A 15,375-nucleotide genomic window follows, 5' to 3' on the forward strand; every position below is an offset into this window, starting at 1 on the left:
ATGTTATTTGCTTGTTCAAAAGTATTCTCTCTTCTCCTGAATTCGCACTTCATTCTGCAAAATCCTAACATTTGTGGACTTGCCTGCGTAATATATGTACCATAAGGGATTGTTTTGTTAGACATAATATTTGGCAACACAGGCCTGCTGTCAACTTGTTAGACTCTCCAAGGTGGGTCTTGAGCTGAAAAAATGTGTTATCCCATTTTTTTTCTTTGTGATTTTCTAACTTCCACATGTTAATATGTGAAGTATATATATGTGTCCCTGCCGGTCAATATCAGTCATATGAAGGAATTTTCAAAACTGAGTTAACATTGTTTTTAAAAACTATCACCTTTTCCCTACAATTTAAAACAAGAATGAAGTAAATATAACATTATTTGATGAAAATACAGAACTTTTAATTGTTCAAGGTGAGGAAACACGAAAAGGAGAAAATGGCCTCCGAAGTTGAGCAACCCGTTTCCATAGCAATGGGGGTCTTAGAATTGAGATAGAGACTTGAAATTTAGCAGTTATCTTGGCTATGCTGCTACAAAGTAACATACAAAAGTAGAAAACTATTCATTCACAGAGGAAAAAAATTATGGAACAAACAAAATTTTAACGAGAATGAACTTCACGTCAAATGCAACAAAATATTAAGCATTATACTAGGTACAAGACACTAAATTTTCAAAGTAGCTGTATGTCAGATTCATCTGTTTCATATGAAAGGCCTTTGTCTCCTGAGAATTGTGGTACCATACTTTTACCTCTTAGTCAATGTTTAAGAGAATGGCAGCTGTTTCAATTAAACATAATAATGAAATATTGCTGAAGTCGTTAACTGGCTGAAACCCAATGTTTGACAGATAGTAAAAGAGTGTCTATCAAGAGCACCAAACATCTCTACATTAAAAGAGTACAATCACTATAACATAGAAAGGAAGCCTAATATTTTTCAAGACTGTGAGATCATTACAAATCAGTATTGTATTGCCTCAAACACGATGATCTGTCGCTATTTCAATTAAAACACCGAGCGTTGTCTTGGCCGGCGTCACACCAGCCTTCGCGGCGAGCGAGCCTGCTCAATACTGTAGTATACTGAGTGCTCCCGGTAGTTTCACAGAAGGATTCATGCAAAATAATTCCAAGCCAATGACTCTATTCCAATAGAAAAAAAACTGTTCTTTCTATTGGTACCTTTTTTTAGCCGGTATTTTACATATTTCGTGTAAAAAATTATCTTTGAAAACGTATACCCTTTTTTTCTAGGCTTTCTATCTAAACGTCAAAGGCCGAAAATAATAGCCACGGGAAACCACGTTAAAAGTTGTATAGCTCACCTCCTATGAAAAGACGGTATTTGATCATCAATCTTTCTGCATAGCATTGGAATGCATGGGTGTCAATTTTGAACCGGGGGACCTCGTATTCCGACCGCAAGGGGCTTCCCTTTCCACGGCGATTTTCCAGCTCCAAATACCCGGATATTCAAACAACTTACACTATTATAACGAAGAAAATTTGAACTGTTTCAAAGTGTTCAGTATTTGGTGCTTTATAGCAAAAGAACAAAGAAACAGAGATCTTAATTACCCCCATTTCGCCGAAACCACGTGCTCGGAAGGCCGCGAGTCAGCTTACGTGCCGTGTTTACGCTACCTGATTATACGTTTGCAATAGCACAATAAACACACACACACACACACACACACACACACACACACTCACACACACATACAAACACACCAACACACCAACACACATACACACACATGCACATAGACCGCCTTTGTGGCCCCTTGGTAAGGAGCCCGCTCTGAGAGATCTAGAGGAAGGTTAATTAATCTTTTAAAAGCTCTAAAGCACATTTTTAAAGTCAATCGAAGTGTTAAACTGAAAGATCAACAGACGATAGCAGCTAGCAGGGCATGCCCACAGTCAGCTGTTTATGTAAACAGGCTTGAACTGAGCTAGAAGTTACCGTTTTTACTCCGTTTTACCAATCAGAGTTGTTTACATTTCAAACCATTCATACTCGAAAAGGGGTCAAAATCTAAAAATAGTTGCGAATGAAAAACGTTGGAGCCAAGATTTTCCACTAGTGGAGAATCTTTGGTTGAAGCAAAGGTGGTCATGAGGTAAGTCTACGCGTCCACCAAAATAAGATCACTTCCAGGCCAGGCTAATGTACTAAGTTTTTGCAAGGTGTAGAACCGACTTGAACCGACTTGAAAAGATCCGTGTCCACCGATGTCTGACCAGCTAAACCTATTTTTAGCCCAGTCTATTATGATTACGAGAACAACAGACAGCACAGGCAATTTATTTATTTACCACTTTAAAAAAATAAAAAAAGCAACAAATTATAATTATGGGAACAATTGTTGGTAAGTTGGGAGGATGAGAAGAAAAGAAAAAAAAAGGAAGGCCGGGATTGGTATTCGAACCCACGCTCACAAAATAATGGTTATTCTTCAAACGCAGACACGCTGTTCACTTGGCCATCAGAACTTTCAACAGCCAAGGGTAGATTAAGCTTCATACTGTTTCAAGAAAAGCAAAGCGACATAGATCTAGATCTAGTATTTTTACAACGAAGGTGATGAAAATGTCGGAAACATGGGGGGGGGGGGGGGGTATCAATGAGGCAGCAGGTATTGGATCGATAGACAAGGTCTGGGGGAAAGTACAAATTGGCGGAAAATTAGAAGCACTAAACATTGGAGAACGTAGATCTAGATCAAGACACGTCCTTGGCTAGGTCTACCCGAGAACGAAATAATCTAGGTCTAGGGCTTTAATTTCATTTTTTTGCTGTTTTTCAGCACAAATCTAGTGTTGTACAACATATTATAATGAGATACAACTTTATTGATAATGTAAAATGCAAGGAAGAAGCAAAAATGTACTTAAAGATGAAAAATTTCCTTCCTAAATGAGTCGAATCGAGGCTTCTTAGTCACCTGTACGGCTGACGAAAAAGCCTGCATGCAGGAAAATCGCGTAGTCAGGCAAAGGCAGTCAGTGACTGACAAAAACAATCTCATTTGCATGTGAGCTTGGCCTGCAAGTGATGAAAAACCACAGTGGACGCGGGGTCTAATGGTTCTAAAAATAATCTCACAGCTACACCCTAGCAAGGTCCAAATTCCTTTATCTCGCCACCCAAGCTCACAACAAACCACACACACCTCCGAAATAAATCAAAATAAAATATTTATAGTCGATTATATTTGTTTATTTGATCATAAATGAAGCAGAAGACATCAAACTTTCAATATATCTAAAAAAACAAAAATTTCATGGAAAGTCATTTTTTTGCCTTTCGAGCCTCGTAGCTGATAATAGCATAGTGCGTCTTACGACTGATATTGAGCGGGGCAGACAGATATATTGCTTGGTTTCCTATAGATTTTTTTTTTCGAGGGGGGGGGGGGGTGAACTACATTTGTTTTGTGAAGGTTTTTGTAGCACATGACGTGTCTTCATAGAGTCATGACTTTAAGTCAACTGCTATGTAATAAGTAATAGATCTGTGTTCTTTTGACACCTTTGAATTATATGGTCCAAAATCATTATTGTACCATTTCATTATCTTTCAATATCTCTTTTGAAAAATTTGAATAAATCATGAAAATCGTCATTTTATGTAATTTCATTTTTAAGACAGGGAAGAGATAAAACTGAGACATTCCTTTACAAATAGCTTAAGGGTAAGCTGATGAAAGGAACAGTACATTTATGTCCTTTTCCTTCTTGTGCTTATGTTACTGAACTAGTTATGTTTTTGTACATGTGTGTCCCCTTAAAGAAAAGGCATGTATGATGTTTTGACCCGCAATCGTTATTCTCACTCTGTGGTTTTTGTTTGTATGTCTCGCTCTCTCTCAGCAAAAAGTGCCACCATTGTGTCAATGTGCTCCTCACTCAAAGTAAATAGTCTGACCCCCTTCTGTCTTTTTTTTTATTCCCTTTGACTTCTCCCAGTTTTTTCAGTGTTTCAACTGTCACCAGTCATAGCAGGCTTCTGTTGACTCATATATCTTTATGACTCTTTAAATAATGTCCTCAGACTCAAAGAGACTGAAATTGAGAAATCGGTGTGGAAAGAAGAGGAAAGTGACAATGGAGAGGTTAGCAAAGATGAAGGGAGTGCTGACGAAGAAGAAGAAGATGATGATATTTCTAACATGACGAGAGATGTGTGTGCTGATATGCTAGAGTCACTCAACAAACTAAAACAGTTGGAAACTGACAATCCAAACGTTCAGAAAATTCTTGAGGTTAGTGGTCAGTGGATAATTTTATAGAGTCCCTATAGTATTGTATTGACTTATCTAATGCAGCAAACTGTTGATGAAAACTTTGTTTGATTTTTTTGTTTTTGAATTATAGTTTCTGTGTTGTTTTCAACAATGGTTAAGTGTAGGCCATTGATTACAAGTGACTCTCTGGATTTCTTGAATATTCATTGAAAGTGGCAATTTCTAACTCGGAAGTCCCTGTCTCAAAATTTAGATCGATGTCAGATTATTGTCATTTAGTTTATCTGAATAAGTGCCTTTCTAATACTTATCTTTAGGGTTGGTGCATTTGATGACTTAAGATTAATTTGTTTTTGCTTCCAGTGAAGTGTTTGCTACTGTTGATATTGATAATGAGATTCTGTTTCTTCTCTCTCATTTGTAGATGCAAGTTCAACTTGCCAAACTTCAAAAGTCATTGTCCAAACCTGTGCAGGAAAAAAGGCTTTCTACTGATGAGTCGGAAAAAGATACCAATCCTTGGACTGTAGAAACGATTGACGAGAAAAAAGAAATTACATGCGAGATAAGTACTCATGGCAAAAGGACAGTAAAAGTAAATAAGAATGAGGTGCTTCAAGCTGAAAAGAAAAGAATGGAAATGGAGAGCTTACAAAAAAGGATAGATGATGCAGAGAAGTCAGAAAGGCAAAAAGAGGAGATGACTAAGCAAATGCGAGAGAAAGAACTGAAAGCAAGGAGAGAGTTTGAAGAAAAAAGAAGAGCAAACTGGGCTAAGAAAATGATTGAAGACTTGAAAAAAGGCGGGCAGTCTGTTAGTGTTGAGAATAGTGCTGCGAAAAAGGAGGCCCAGAAGTTACTTGAGGCAAGAGAACAGAAATTGAAACTGCAGAAGGAAGCTGAAATGGAGAAAGCCCAGCCAACCCAAGATCTGATGGCAAACAAAAAGGAAGAATCGCAACATCCAGCCAATGATTTGAAAGATGGAATTGCTCAAATAATTCTGCCTTTCCAAGAGATAATTTCATCAACATCAGTGGGAAAGTTTGATTTCATGCGACATTCTGCTGGGGCGGAACCTACATCTTCAAAATTAGGAATTTCTTCACTTGACAAGGGAGCTGAATCTGCTTCAAGCCACAGCGGAAATGTTGAGGTATGCACATTTATTTCTCTAGCTCTGCCTGCAACTTTTTGTGTTATATATTTGTTTCCCCAAATTTTTTTCCATAAATCTTACCTATGCGCACACGTAAAAAAAAAAAAAAGAAAAAAAACCAATTAGGTCTTCAGCTTTCCTTCGTGTACTTGCTTTACTTTTTACATATGCTCCCATTTTCTTGAACAACAATGAATCATAATGACTTTTGAAATAATTTTGTTGTTGCTTTGATTTGTTATGGTTATATATATATATACCATGTATTATTCCACTTTTTAAAAATGGAACTATAACCAGTAAGGATTTGTCAAATTAGGCTTACAATGCATGTGACACAGATTCCCTATTCTGTACACACAAGGCACACAGTGTGTAGCACATATTGCAGATGCTGACAGAGGTTGACTTGAAAAAAATTCAAAAATTGAAACTTGCTACAAGCAGAGCACTCCTGACTCTACCTTTTCAACAATCATCGCCGTTTGAGCAGCCCTCTCCAAACTGTAAAACTGTGAATCTGGCTAAACCAAAAAAAAATCCAGCAGCCCTGCAGGTTTTAGTTTAAGTGGACCCTGCTGTATATGTGTATCCCTTTTTCCCTTTTCTATTCCTTGACTGTTTCATTGTTTCTAATGGAGTGAATGTCTGAAATTGGAAGGTATTGTGTGTTTACAGTCAACCCGTTTTTTAAATTTTCAATTTTCAGGCAAATGAGCCCTCTTCTCGCTTGGAAACTGAAGAGTAAGAGTTTTATTAAATCCTGTTTCATGTGCAGACTTTGACCCAAATTATAAAGTTTCATAACTCTGTCAGAAATTTTAGGCGGTTGTAAGCTATGTAGACTGATCCTTCGATTTAATGCTGCTATTATTACTGTAGAAGTTAATATTGTGGGGGGAGGGATGGCTGGCAATAAGAGCTTTGTGTTGGATTTGTTTTCTAATGGTAATGGCTGAGGAAAATATTAGGAATGATCCTTTGTTCTGAACCTGAGATGACACCTTAGTGGAGTAATCCCATATTGTCAGTGGTACGGACAATCTGAGCAGCCAAAAATATCACTGATTTTTCTGGAGATGTATTTTTGAATTATTAAAATGATGAAATAGATACATGCACATGGCATGAATATGGTATCAAGTACAGTCGACTCGCTTGAGTTGATCTTCGGTTAACTCTTTAAACCCCTCGGACCCTGGGAGCGTCCGACAGAGCTGTTAAAGTACTTTTGAAAAGGTATTTAAGTACGATCTAAAAAATGTACTTAAGTACAGTAAAAGTACTTTCCTGTAAAATGTACTTGAGTACAAGTACTTTTTTAAAAAGTACTTATGAGTACATTTTGAGTACTTTCTGCTAATAGGCTAAAACACTTCAGTGCTAATGCAAAACATCATATTGAATAACAGATCCAGTATATTTGACAAATTAGGCCTTGCTTGAGCAAGACAATGTGACCAAATGTAAGTCAGTCCAAGAGGTCGGAAAGTTCTAAAGGAAAAGTACCCGAATTGGAAAATGTGGAAAAGTACCCGAATTGGAAAATGTAGAGACAAAGTTTCTCGAAAGAAAACATTAAATTGATGAAAATGGCCAGCAAAGAAATGGAAAAGTGCATTGAATTCTTCATGAACAAATCCTCAAGGAATCAATGTAGCCTTAAACAAAAACCACCCCCCCAAAAAAAATTAAGAAGAAATTTAGGACTAGGTAGCCTAAAAAAATGTTAGATATACATTGAGAACTAAGTTTCAGTTTCAATTGGATTGTAGTGGTAAGACAGATTTTGGTCACACTGTGTAGTTCACGGCGCCCACGGCAAACCAAAATACATGTACATGTAGTTTCATGATTCATAGAGTCTAGTAAGTGTAGTGTAACCAAAGATTCTCTACTACGGTAGTCTCCGCCTAAGATCCCAGTGCTTGGGAGCAAGGAAAATACGAGATCTTAACAGACGAAGCCAAGGAAGAATCTACAGTGACCCATGAACTGACGTGACCCGTGGTGGGTTTATGGCATATTATGGCGAACAAAGAGTGTTCAACCTTGATGACCAATCACAATGGCATGAAGCATGCCATATATTATATACGCTCATTAGCCTATCGTGAGTCTCGAGATCTTGATCTACGTTTATCCAGTTGCCCCTCCCCTTTACCTGTCCAAAAATTCTAGCTTTCCATCTCTGATTGAGTCCCCCCGCCTTTGTCGTTACGCACCATTACGTTGTGACCACACCAATTAAAATTCAGGCTGTCTCGGGAATAGAGAAAAACTGCCTCAATGGTCAGGGAAGAGTTCACAGTTCGATGTGGTCCTGCCTGGAGCGAACTTGTAGGCCCTACCCACCCAGCGAGTGATGTAAGTTTAGGTGGCGAGCTCAGATGCGAGTGCGATGTGTGGGGAAATCAAACGCGTCGGTTAGTTCACACCTCGGTGTGATCCCGTCTGGGGCAAACATTGTACCGTTTCATCCAGTTTTACAACGCTTGTGATCACATTCGCGAGAGTGGCTGATCTTCGGTGCGACGGGCAGATCTTTGCTCTCAACTTTTAACTCTTGGTTGATCGGCTGTGCCCGCCCGGGTGTTTGTTCCGTAAATTATGATCAGAAATGCCAGCACTTACCCTTTCATTTAGCTTATAAAGTACTCAAAATGTACTTTAAAAATGCTCAAAGGTACTTTTATAAAAAGTATCGGAGTAGAGTAAAAGTACTGGTTCTCAAAAATGTACCAAAGTATTGTAAAAGTACCGGAAATTGTAACGTAACTACAAGTACCTAATTACTTGTACTCCGTTACAACCAGCTCTGGCGTCCAGTACTAGTGACTACGGTTTTGTTTCATTTAGTGATAGTTTTTTCTCGTTTTTCAGAACTATTCCTGATCCAAGTTTTTAAATAATGACTAAGCCTTTGTTTCCGCTATTTAGAAGTTGGAGGCAAGCTTTTGGGGTTATAATGAGACATAGTGCACCAGGTTTAGGTGACTGTAGAAAAAAACTCAGGGAAATGGTGGAAAAAAGTCAAGGTTTGAAGAGTTAAGTTGATCTTTTTCACGGGTCCCAGGCCCTCATCTTTGCAGATTCCAACGGTTAAATTGAATTTCAGATGAGGCGATCTTTTTTTCACTCCCCCTCCAACATCAACTCATCCGTAGTCGACTGTAGTATTAATATGAAGTAGCTGTCATAATTTGTACTGGCTCTATGATGTATGATCAGTCAGCTTGTGGGGTATTTTTTATCGGTTTTGAAAAGTGCAGTTTTTTAACTGGATGGCCTTTGTCTTATTTATTGCTGCAAATTTCAATTGCTTTCTAATATATTGGGCTGGATTGATAACAACTACTATATTGGGACCAGTTCCTAAACCGTCCGCTCTATCAAAGATGATCTTTGTCTTTTTTTGCCTTGTATTGAAGACTATTTTGTTACCTCTAAAGTAGCATACTAAGGTAAGAGAGAGATATTGGAAGAGTTTGGACATACTTATGATTTCAGATTTTTTTAGAATTATGCCTGAAAAATTCCTTGAAATGGAATGTTCAATTTTATCCGCAGAGAGACACAAGTTGTTGAAATCACTGAGATCTTTTACAAAGAAATGATGGGCAAGACATCAGTGCTGCCCCAAAAGTTCCAAGTGACTTTTGAATATTCAGAAAATCGCAGCTGTCCTGTGCAGAGTTGCTCTGCCAAACGCTATTACAAGTCAGAGGAGGAGTTTGTGGATCACTGGCAGATATTCCACAAACAGAATGTAAGTGCAACTACAGTGGACTCCTGTTATAACGAGAGGGAGGGGACTGGTGCAAAATGTCCGTTAAAGCAGGATTCACGTTATAAGGGATCCAGTAATAAATTAAAGGAAAATAATAAAGTAGGCCTATCCTATGAGTTAAGTGTTATGTTTATTTCTTTTTTGTTATTTCCCCTCATGGTGCTTTTTTTCAACATTAACTCTGGTCTTACTTGACCAAAAATCGAATCAGGTTTCTTTCTCTAGCGCTAGCAAAGTTGACTACTCAACGTTGGCGATCCGAAAAACAGGGCTCTAGGCTAATACAGTGGAACTCGGATTTAACAAGCTCGGATTCAACGAGAACTCGGATTCAACGAGATGAGATAGATTCCCCGCTTTTTTCCTTCTTTAAAATCAATTAAAGTAACCCGGATTCAACGAGCACTTTAATCAGCGAGCTCGGATTCAACGAGGTTGCTAATTTTTCTCCCAGAACAAACTTTATCTATTCCCAGAAACCATCCATTGCACCTGCATCATGAACCATTATTCACTTAGCCGATTGCATGCGACCAATCAGCAGCCTTTTAAAATACCAACACGTGTGTTGTTGGCGCTCGTACATGTCTACTCTGGCGTGTGTCGGGGTCGGATGGGCGGCCTGCACACATGTGGCTGTGTGTGCATGTCGGGGAGGGGGGGGGCGCACTAGCGGTCCGGGCGTTGAACGTCGCATAAATGCAAACGCGTTAGTCTTTTTCCCACGGCAAGTGATCATTATTACAATAATAAGCTAGTCTTGACGTAGATCTACGTAATGAATTGTGGGCTGGTCTGTGGAATCAAAAGTTGCCGTATGCTCGGCTCTACACAGCAGCACAACTTTTTCTTGGTAAACATTCGAGATGACACAGGTTTGTGCATTTGATTTGAACGAATCGGTCTTTTTTTTTACACAGCTCATAATATGCAGACATTTCAGGCACTACTTGTGACTTCTGTTTATACATTACTTGCTCAGTGCATGTAATTATCTGCACAAAACCTTGTGTTTGCTATAACAAACACTCGGATTCAACGAGATTTTAGGTCAGACCCAACGACCTCGTTGAATCCGAGTTCCACTGTATGGGGTGCCCATTGGGGGATCGGTGCGGGGCAGTTTGCCATCCAGATTGAGGGCGCAAAACGGCTATCGTGGCACAAGCCGAACTCGTCGCAAAAGAAACATTTTCAGGCGGCGAGTCGGGCAATCGCCCCTGGCCCAAACCCATCCGCTATCGGCACCCGGTATAACTCATCCACTATGTTGTCCCCCCACCCCACCACACCCTGTGGTACATTCTGTCTGCTTTCGCACGTTGGGTACACACCACACCCTGCTCATGTCACACATTTGCTCCATCCATTACAGCACTGTGACCTTGATCCCTGCATCGGAGAAGTGAAAGGCATAGTAGGCTTAGATAATCTAGACTAGGCTGGCCTATCACGCGATGCGTTCTTCTTGTCTGCGCATTCCACACCCTCCCCACTCATTCGTTCCGGCCTTCATTGTTGGCACTCTTGGGCTGTCCCATTCTTTGTTTCGCTAGATCACCAACAGGTTTCTCGACTGGCGAGGTTTTACATATATGTTATAATTGGCCTATGCGCTGTCCACAGCAGCAGCAATATTCCGCTAACCAACTTGCGTGTTTGTATGATTGAGCATAGCAGTATTTTATTTACAAAGATAAAGAAGGGGGACAAATGGGGTTTTAGAATAGTGTCTTTTCAGAACTTATTAAAAGTGGACTCCCTGGTGTTAGATCTGGTCTTTACCTTTTGTTGCCCTCTTTAGACTTGCATTTTATAATGTCAGCTGTTTAGTTTTTGCAGTGATAGGAGATTTGGCTGAAAAACATCTGTGGTGTTGGGTGCTTAGCTGTTGCACATAGGAGACCCAAGCTCGATTTTTGAGTGGGGAGAAAAATTTTATCTTTTATCTCAATATCTTGATCTTTCTACTGGGATATTGTAACCCTCTCGGCCCGCGTTGGCCCTGACACAGGAGGGATCGGAAGCCCGCCCCCTAAATAATCTAAATTGTGTCGGGGGGGTGTTATAACTCCTACAATCACATTTTTTTATATTGTTGAAAAGCCCATTAAATTAATGGGAACAATTGCTCACACGATGGATCCTAGCATGACAGTATGATGATTGAGTCATGGCAGTTTAAATTCTTTGTCATTGCTTGTGGGACATCACCACACAAGAAGTATGGATGTGATTCACAAACGTTCAAATGTATTAGCATTGGTCTCGCTTTTTGTAGCCTGTCTTGTCAATATGTGTAGGCCTTACGTGCCTGGCGAGAAAGGTGTCACAAGACACATTTGCTGGGACCGATTTACGGGTGGAGGAGGCCTATAATAAGGTGGCTCCTTTTTTTAACCTTCCATGATTTAATAGTTGTCAGATACCTGGTTCTTAGTAGTACTGTGTGTACATGATGTATAACCCAAAGTAGTCATGGAAAGGATTGCTTTAGGAGGTCTGTGCCTTGCCTTTATTTGCAGTATTTCATTCATGTCATAGAATATTTTTTTTCTTCTTTAAAGTTAAAGAATAATATGTATATTAAATATATGCATCATGTAGGCTACAGTGTACTTGGTTGAAAGTCTTTTTTATACACAATACGATATCTTCTTTGAGTCAACCTGATTTACTTTACACTCCATACTGTACAGTACCGGTATCCAGTTTATGGTTTATAGTTGTCATAGTTGTTTATATTATGTTTTGCTCATAAGTCTTTAGGAACTTCTTTTCATAATGTGTTGGTTTTTAACTGCCTAAAAAAAAATTACAAGTAATAACATATCTAGTTCAATAAATGTAGATTTAAATCTTCTTTTGTATTTCCAGATGACTGTGAGGTTCTGTCCAAAATGCTCCGCGTACTTTTCCAACCAAGAAGAACTTTTAGATCACCTGAAAGCAAGGCATTCTATTCATGAATATGATGACTTGATGGATTTGCTGAAGAAAGTTAGGACCAAAGTCATCCGCAACCCAAGCTTCAGAGATCCTACTCCCTTCTCTTTCGTACAGCTGAAAGATGATACATTTAGGGCGTAACAGATGGGGATCATTTGCCTTCTATCTATTGGCTGGTACTCGTCTCTCGTGCCAAGAGTTTTGGGTTCAATTCCTGGTATGTTCCAGTACGTTAGAAATTGGGACTCTGTTCTCCTTATTTCTGGTGCCATGCCATTAGTTAAAGAATTTGGGAGGTTTTTAAGTTTTTCATTCAGGTTATGATCGAAGATATTTATAATGTTATAATGGAAATGTTTTTGAGCTGGAGAGTGTTGTTAATTGCTTTCATTCAAACACAAGAAAAGAAAAGCTAGTAGAATTAAAATGGAAAATTCCCTTTTCAAGACAAAAATTTATATATATGAATATAAATTAAAAGTACGCTGCTCTACTATTACTGTGCACAAAGTTGGGGAAAATCGACTAAAATTGTGTAAGATCACAATGTTAAAATCTGTACGGGTATAATTGAAAATATATGTCTAATTATGACTATGACCTAGAGACTCTATTCGCCTTCTCAAATGAAGACAAGATTGACTGTAGATCCTTCTGCCAGGCCTTACGGGACAGGTCCTGTAAGGGTGAGGGGGGGGACATTTTATTTGTTGTTTATGGTTCTTAATGCCCGTGGTGAGAGGGAAAACTATTGTATTTGGTGGTTGATGGTTATAAGTGTACCATATTACTCGACTATGGTGTTCCATAAGCTCCATTAATTTTATGTCATTTTTTTTTTTCTTAAATTTTGGGGTGGGGGGGTGGGTGGGTTGTCGGTTACCTTTTTTATGAAATTATGATTCATGCTTTCAAAATGCTGGTTGAGAAATGAAATAAAAAATTTTAAGCCAGCCAGAATGATTGTCATCTTAGTCTTTGTAACATTAGTCTCTAGTCTTTGTTTTCTTCCTGGGTTTCTTTTGTTTGAATTTTTTTTTTTTCAATGAAATGATTTTTGTGGCGCTAAGGAAGGATCAGGATCTTGAGAAACGGGCGCTTGGCTCGCTCAAGTCACTTGTGGTGCGGCACTCACATGCCACTGCCTCTCTGGCATCTTATCTATTGCTTATCCTAAATGTCTTGTGTCCTGTTTTTCAGTTCCCTTTTACTTTTTCTTACCAATCTGTTAACTGAGAAAGCAGTCCAGAAAAATTGATCCCCAAAGCCCTCACTGAAGTTCTCTGCTTTAAACTGAAGAAAAAAAACCATTTAAAAAAAAAGAAGAAAAACAAGATTATATTGCACAGTCATATAGTGAACCCAGCTGTAACAAGATTGCTGTGGCTAGTGTAATATCCCTGCTATAGAGATGGAGATTACGTTTACATGATTATTTTTTTAAAATAAATGAGATATTTACTGCATAGAGATTCACTTTCACTTCCAAATTTTCTGATCTCCTTTCTTTTCCAGAAATGTGTATTATTTGCTCCTCTTCCTTACTCAAAAATCTTTCTTTGTCAGGTACCTCAGTCCCATGGAGGTTGACTAGACATCATTTGGTGGTTATGAGATGAACAGGACGTAGCCTGCTGAATATAATATTCAGTACACACCATGCCGTACAGAAGGCTCAGTGTGCTTTATTTTAGGCTGAACAACAATTCGCAATAAAACAAATACTTTACTACAGTGGAACTCGAATTCAACGAGCTTGGATTCAACGAGATGAGATAGATTCCCGGGGTTTTTTTCTTCTTTAAAATTATATTAAAATAACCCGGATTCAACGAGCACTTAAATCAGCGAGTTCGGATTCAACGAGGTCGCTTCCAAGGTGAACAGCCCCCGCAGACGTGGCTTCACTCTTTCTCCCAGAGAGAACTTTATTCCAGGAAACCATCCATTTCCCCTGCATCGTGAACCATTATTCACTTAGCCGATGGCATGCGACCAATCAGCGGCCTTTTTCAATACCAACACATGCGTTGTTGGCACGTGCACGTGTCTACTCTGGTGTGTGTCGAGGACGGATGGGCGACTTGCACACGTGTGGCTGTGTGTAAGTGCGTGTCGGGGAGGGGGGGGGGACTAGCGGTCCGGGCGTTGAACGTCGAAGATACAAACGCGTTACAGTCTTCTTTTTTTTACCCTCGGCAACTGATCATTATTACAATGATAAGCTAGTCTTGACGTAGATCTATGTAATGAATTGTGCGCTGGTTTGTTGAATCAAAAGTTGCCGTATGCTAGTACTAGGCTCTACACAGCAACACAACTTTTTGGTAAACAATTGAGATGACCCAGGCGTGTGTATGTGAACGAATCGGTCTTTTTTTTCACACAGCTCATAATATGTCGGCATTTCAGGCACAACTTGTGACTTCTCTTTATACATGTACATGATTACTTGCTCAGTACCTGTAGTTATCTACACAAAACCTCGTGTTTTCTAACGAACACTCGGATTCAACGAGATTTTAGGTCAGGCCCGGCGATCTCGTTGAATCCGAGTTCCACTGTATACCACCACAGTTGGGAAAAGGAACACAGAGACATGCAGTTGATCAAGCTCCCAGTTCTGAAGCCGGCCATCCACGCACAGGCCGACTTTTGGGGGAATCCCCGGCCTCAAGGCGGCTTCCCAACTATCTGTCGTTGACATATTTTTTGCACAGGCCTGGGGCCGGAGTAGGCTACTTGGAGATTAAACAGAAGGGTAAAAATTGATAAAAACTTTACGGATTCTTCATCACCATCAAATTCTACAGTGGTTCCATACCAAACACACGTGTCTCTTCCTTTTCGTCTTTAAAACAATGTAAATATTTATAGTGATAGCTAAACTTGCCACAGTAACATCCATTATATCACATGGTGGCGCCATGCTAAATGAACACAGAAAGCCTGTGTCGTGGATGGCCATGTGAGGTGACGCCTCAAGGTCCGGCCTGTATGTGGATGGTCGGGTTTACTTTTCAACCAGTCTGTGTTCCCGTTACAGTAAAGCCGGCCGTCCACGTACAGGCCGGGCCTTGAGGCACCACCTCACATGGCCATCCACGACACAGGCTTTCTTTACTTTCTGTGTTCATTTAGTAGCATGGCGTCACCATGTGATGGATGTTGTGGCACGTTTAGCTCTCTCTCTCTCCTCTCTCTCTCTCTCTCTCTCT

General features: G+C 39.6%; 1 protein-coding gene across 1 annotated transcript in view; it reads left to right on the top strand.

Moving 5' to 3' along the window:
- LOC101854727 overlaps window positions 1-13,117 on the top strand; it is a 46,010-nt gene extending 32,893 nt beyond the window's left edge. Inside the window, exons 9-13 of the mRNA XM_005101140.3 lie at window positions 4,067-4,277; window positions 4,684-5,415; window positions 6,128-6,162; window positions 8,989-9,187; window positions 12,086-13,117. Coding sequence (XP_005101197.1) covers window positions 4,067-4,277; window positions 4,684-5,415; window positions 6,128-6,162; window positions 8,989-9,187; window positions 12,086-12,298 — 1,390 coding nt within the window. The 3' untranslated portion in view covers window positions 12,299-13,117. The remainder of the gene's footprint in view (window positions 1-4,066; window positions 4,278-4,683; window positions 5,416-6,127; window positions 6,163-8,988; window positions 9,188-12,085) is intronic.
- Window positions 13,118-15,375: the final 2,258 nt, after the last annotated feature.

This window comes from Aplysia californica, unplaced genomic scaffold (genome assembly GCF_000002075.1).
Source record: "Aplysia californica isolate F4 #8 unplaced genomic scaffold, AplCal3.0 scaffold00271, whole genome shotgun sequence".
Lineage (NCBI taxonomy): Eukaryota > Metazoa > Mollusca > Gastropoda > Aplysiida > Aplysiidae > Aplysia > Aplysia californica.